A 6000-nucleotide genomic window follows, 5' to 3' on the forward strand; every position below is an offset into this window, starting at 1 on the left:
TGTGTGTGTGTGTGTGTGTGTGTGTGTGTGTGTGTGTGTGTGTGTGTGTGTGTGTGTGTGTGTGTGTGTGTGTGTGTGTGTGTGTGTTTCTGTATAGGGTATAGTTACTTTATTTATATATTATTACCGTTGTTGTTCATGATATTGTCTTTTTTATTATGCATATTTCATTGTGAACAATGTCAGTTTCTTTTTTGCCATTGTCGTAATTATATATTTTATCTCATTTCATATCTAGCTTATTTTCCTTTCTATTATCTTGCGTTAGTTTCCTTTACCGTCTTCCTTCTGACTATTTTCTTTCTCCTTTTCAGTATTTCTCCTCCTCTCCTTTTCTTTATCAGTTCCTTTGGTTTAATTCTCTTCATCCTTCTTTTTATCTCTCTTATCCTTCTCAATCTCTCCCTTTTAGCACCAAACCGTTCTCCTTGTGCCCGCTTTTCTTTCTCCCTCTCTCCTTGCCCTCTGTCCAATCCCTATCCATCTGCTCTCTTTATCACCGCCGCCTCTTCCCTTTTGTTCATTCTCAGTCCTTTCCCTCTCTCTCCTCCCTATCAGTACCCCTTTCTTACCTCTGGGCTCCTCCGTATCTCCCGCCTCTTTTTCCCTGCCTCTCTCCTTCGCCGTCTTTCCACCAGGCGCCTCCAGTATCAAGCTACACTCGAACAACTTCGGTCCTCGTGTTTGCAATAACCTAAGGGCAGCGTTTTATTAGTCCCAGGTCGAAAACTTCAAATTAATTTCCTAATCCACAGTAGTAGGAGGACGCAGGGAAGGAGCGAGATGGCAGGGAAGGGAGGGATGGAGGCAATGTTTCCCTTTCCCTCCCTCTTACTCTGGTTCTCTTCCCTCCCTCCCCTTAGTCTGGCCTCGGGCACCAAACCACATCCCTGGGAATGAAGCCCCGAATCTAAAATGGAAGTGGAAATCTAGTACAGAACTTTGGAATTGTTTCTGCAGCACTGGTTAAACCTTTTGGGTGCCGCGGGTTTGCACGGCGCCTGAGTCTTTATAAGGAAAGGTTAAATCGTTTCTGTCTTTCTTTTGTTTTGTCTTGTTTAGTGGGATGAGGTTGTGCGCTGGGCTGGAGAAGCGTGTGTAGGAGTTGGAAGCGAAAGAGGAGGATTGGATGCTGTCGTAATTGTGCTGGGATAGTCGTTGTAGTAATAGGCTGGTAATAGAAGTGGCGAACTCTTTTAAGTGTTAAGAAAAGCAATTTGTACCTCTCTATCCCACGCACTTATTTTCTCCGTCACTCCTCCACGGCAATGATCAATTTCGTCTTAATCTCCACAAAACACACACAGACATGACTCAAGCCCCGCCCCTCGTTAGCACTCTCACGTATTACTCTGAGCACAAGCCGCCTCGCCCTTCCCTGCTCCCTCCTCCACCCTCGGGCCCAAGCGAGTAATAATAGCGATAAAAACAATTGTGTCCCCCTCAGCCAAGGCTCTGACGGGTGTAATATTAGTGGTAATTGTCCTATTTAGAGAAGCTTCTCTGGATGGGCTCGCCGTCTTGGGAAATATACCTCGAGGAATCGTGCTCTCCCTACCCCCTGTCCCTCCCTGTTTCCCTCTCGTCCCACCCTGTAACCCTCCCTCTTACCCTCCCTCTTACCCTCCTCTACTGCCTCACTACAATTAAGCATTTAGCATTTTTCCCATTACTCCCTAAGAGGTCCCGAAGGGCATGTTGCAGCCGCGTTGACAATGGACAGATAACAGGGAAATCCAATGGGAAATTTGCCCCACACTCAGCCTTCAATTATCGCTCCTGTGAACTAGAGAAATAAGGCTGTTTTTCCCTCCTCCGGCAGCAGCGCAAGATGGATAAGGGAAGGGGAGATTTCACGGGGACTGGCTTTAATGAAATGGGTTATTGAGACGAGAATTTGATGCTTATTGAACTTGCAACAAAATCCACAATGGCTGGTTGATGGGGGGTAGGCATGGGGCTTTTGCTTTTTTTTTTTTTTTGCCGCTGTTGTTGTTGCAAGGGCAGCGAGGGGTAGAGACAAGGGTGCAAGGAGGGAGGGTCGGAGGGGAAAGAGAGGGGAGTGAGGGGAAGTGGTAAAAGTGGCATGAACGTGATGGATTTGTGGTAATTTGTGTGGGAAATGTAATGATTGTGGTTAATATTAGTTAGTGGTTGGTTAAGATTTTCCGTTGTTGTGTGTGTGAAAGTGACGTGTTGCTTTGGTGGGTGTGACGATGATGATGATGATGATGATGATGATGATGATGGTGGTGGTGGTGATTTTGGTGATGCTATTGCTATTATTATTATTATTGTTGTTATTATTCCTCTTAATCTTATTACTGTATCTCTTATTATTATTGTTATTATTATTGGTGTTATAATCATTTGTGATTGTGTAGTAGTACTAGTATGTGGTAGTAGTAGTAGTAGTAGTAAGTTACTATTATTGTTGTAGTTATAATAATTTGCAATAGTAGTAGTAGTAGTAGTAGTAGTAGTAGTAGTAGTAGTAGTAGTAGTAGTAACAATAGCAGTAGCAGTACTAGGAATAATAAAAGGAACCAGCAAAACGATAGCTACAAATGATGCTGAACCAGGTGGAAATATAATAATTTTTTAAACACAGGATGCAAGTCGTAGAAATCTGACATCAGAAGAACAACGGAGAGGAATATGATATCCAGTAGAATGAATGAAACGTTCTATTGAGGAACATGGGAACCAAATTAACTGACATGAACGAATGAAGTGGCAAACGACACAAACTAATAACTCATTCACAGCAATAATTGATAAAAGGAGGCAGAAATGGAAGACGGGGAAGGAAGGAGATCGAGGCTAAGGCTTACAAGAAAAAAATGAAAAAAAAAAAACCGCGCAGAAGAGACACTACAATAGATAAAAGGAAAATAATGATACACGAAAATCAACGTTACTTTTACATCCCAACCCGGCCTCTATTTTTTCCATCCTTGACATATGGTTTTGCAAGAGTCTCCCCCTCTGTTCCTTCTCTCTCCCTCTCTTCTCCCTTCCTCTTACCAAATCGTATGGGAGATACAGTGAGTTATCCGGCTGTAAGAGAGAGAGAGAGAGAGAGAGAGAGAGAGAGAGAGAGAGATGAGAGGCGTGTAGGAAGGGAGGATTTAGAGCAAGAAGGGAGGATGGATGCAGAAGCAGAAGGGTGGAAAAGGAACCCGAAGGACATACGTGAGAGTCCTATCAGCTGCAGATCCTACTAGTTCCCGCCACATTCCCACGGCGAGGAGTGTAAGGAGCCATGCAGCGGCAGCGGGGAATCAGGCACAGGCGGCATGAAAAGAAGTAGTAGTCATGCAGAATGGAAGCGGAAAGGAAACAGGTATAGAGACGAGCTGACAAAAACAAGATGATTGGTTATTTTTGACGTGGTTACAATGGGGTCTTGTTTTGCCTTTTGGGTAGAAATGAGAAAGCAGGAAATGTGAAGGAAGGTTGTCATGGGGCATAGTAATAAAAGACAAATCCAGAGGCAATTATGGACAAAAAGGAAAGTAAGACAAGCCTGAAAACAAGAGGAAGAAAGAAGAGAGAAACTTTGGTATGGATAAACAAAATTTCAGCTTGGAAAGTAAAAGAAATAAGGAAAATACGGGGAAATAAGATAGGATCAGTATTAGTAGAAACAGGGATGTAGACAAAAAGTTCAGTCAAAAGTGGAAGATAAAGAGTGACAGAGAATTATGGATAAAAAGAAAGTGGAATACAGAAAACAAAATATAAGAAAAAAAATATAGGAAGTAACGACGAAATTGGAAGATGAAGACGCTCTCAGACATGAAGACAGTGAGAAAACAGGAAAATATAACGAAGGGGGAAAGCTCAAAAATACAATAATCATACAGTAATAACGCTGCTGATTGAAGATAACGCTACGCAACACAACGCAAGACAACCATGACACTGTAAACCGCTCCATCAACACGACCAACCAACCATTCACTTTCCCGAGACTGCAGACGAAGCAAACCATGAGAGACGCAACACAGACGCAACACAGACGCAACAAAACACAGCAAGTCATACCTACCCACCTACCCTTCTGTGTGTTGCGCCTTGCACCGCCCCGCCGCACAACACAAAGGCGCCCCTGCCATGAGCACCGCGAACTCACCAGGACGGGCAGCGACGCGTCTTCCTCCGTGAATACCCGAGAGTCGACCCACCGTTTTGTTTGAGCGCCTTTTGACGGGGTTTGCTCAGTCTCCCCTCATACAAAAAACGGTGACCATTGCAACAGGTTCTGCAAAGGGTGGCGTCGGGGCTGGGAGGGCTGACGGACTGGAGGGAGGAAGGGGTGAGGAATGGGACTAGTTGGGGGACGGTTTACTGGTGATGAAGGGAGGGTGAGGTGGCTGGTGTGATGTGGTGGGGGGGCAATGAGGAATAAAGGGGGTTCTTTAGTGGATGAGGAGTGAGGGGTGAGTAAGGGAGAGAGGTCAGGCAGGGGTGATGATGTGGGGGGTACGTCCATTATAGAATGAGTAAGGGGGGGCAGGATCCTTTGAGGGAGTGAGGAAGGAGGTTGAGTGGAGCAAGTAGAAGGATCATAAATGTTGCAAATGAACCCTGAGCCAGTGGATGGATTTTCACGCATGTTAGGCTCAGGAATGCTTCCTGGCTCAAGAATGGTAACAGCTTGGTGGCCCGGGGGAGGAGGAGGAGGAGGAGGAGGCAAGGAGGTATTCCCGTGTCACAGATGGTGGTGATAGTGGTTGTGTGGTTCAGGAAATATTTATTGCACGAGTAATAATTGTGGTTGTAAAATTTGTTCTTTGTTATAAAAGTAAATTATTATCTGAGATATTGCTGGTAACAATTATGCTATTCATTTTTTAAGAAGATAGTGACGATGGAAAGGCTATCAGTGTTGGTGGTTCGGCAAAGTGTGGTTGGAGGGAAAAAAATATAGAATCGCATAAGAAAGTTTCATTAGTTTCCCATAATTTGTCTTGTAGTGAATCTTTGTACTAATAATTACAATTAATTTTGACATCAGATGTTGTACTAATGATACTGCAGTGAAAACCTGAGACACTAGAATGGTGTAGCTACAATCGTGGTTTCAATAGACGTGATAGTTGCAGTGGTACATTTTATGGTATTTTAGTTTAGGTCGTTATTATGGTTCTAGTAGACATGGTGGTAGCAGTGACACATGGGATGATGGTGTTAGTGATAGAGTGATCTGGTGTTTGTTTTTTCATGTGCTTAAAATGACAATATTAGGATTGTATTGATGTTGATGTTAGAATGAATGATGTGATGATGGTTTCAGTGAGATGTTTGTGTCAGGATTGTCAATGTAGTATAGAGCAGTGGATGTTGGTGTACACTTGGTGGTGAGTGGTGAGGTGGCGAGGCGGGTGACAGTGGTGGGAAGGCCGGGAGTCAGCTGTTCCCATGTACACTGCCACTGTCCCTTCTCTTAGCTGGGATGAAATCATTAGCTCCATTGAAGACATACTGCGACTTGAAAGGAAGCAAGAGAGAGAGAGAGAGAGTGAAAGAGAGAAAGAGAGAGAGAGAGAGTGAGAGAGAGAGAGAGAGAGAGAGAGAGAGAGAGAGAGAGAGAGAGAGAGAGAGAGAGAGAGAGAGAGAGAGAGAGAGTCAGTCTGTCAGTCTTATTAAATATACCCATTATCCCTTCCCAGATGTACGAGGTGGACGAATTGGCGTTGACGGACGAGGTGAGAAGGAAGTTTATGCCTCTCTCCGTGGACGAGGACACGCACCAATTCCTCAGCAACTGCTTCGAACAGTCTGAGTGGCTGGTGACGCAGGTGTGGCACAGCATCGCCAAGGCTTTTCTCGGCCTCTTCATGACGCAGACTTCTATTAACGGGTGAGTGAGCGCCACCGAGGGAGACAATACTGGGAAGAATAACAACTGTTCAGCAAGTGGTTTAGAAGTGATGTATTGGGTAGAATTTATGGGAGTATGAGGAATTAATAAAAAAAATGTGTATGTGTTTG

At 44.3% G+C, this 6000-nt stretch overlaps 1 protein-coding gene and 1 long non-coding RNA gene across 3 annotated transcripts in view; one reads left to right on the plus strand and one right to left on the minus strand.

Moving 5' to 3' along the window:
- LOC123513020 (protein-L-histidine N-pros-methyltransferase-like) overlaps window positions 1–6000 on the plus strand; it is a 1006690-nt gene that overhangs the window by 545477 nt on the left and 455213 nt on the right. For both annotated transcript variants that reach the window (XM_045269829.1, XM_045269828.1), the window contains one exon: window positions 5679–5869. In XM_045269829.1, the coding sequence (XP_045125764.1) occupies window positions 5679–5869 (191 nt within the window). The remainder of the gene's footprint in view (window positions 1–5678; window positions 5870–6000) is intronic.
- Window positions 5774–6000, minus strand: part of LOC123513022 — a 3978-nt gene continuing 3751 nt past the window's right edge. Inside the window, exon 3 of the long non-coding RNA XR_006677245.1 lies at window positions 5774–5898. This is a non-coding gene — a long non-coding RNA (uncharacterized LOC123513022). The remainder of the gene's footprint in view (window positions 5899–6000) is intronic.

The sequence above is a fragment of the Portunus trituberculatus genome, chromosome 35 (assembly GCF_017591435.1).
Source record: "Portunus trituberculatus isolate SZX2019 chromosome 35, ASM1759143v1, whole genome shotgun sequence".
NCBI lineage: Eukaryota > Metazoa > Arthropoda > Malacostraca > Decapoda > Portunidae > Portunus > Portunus trituberculatus.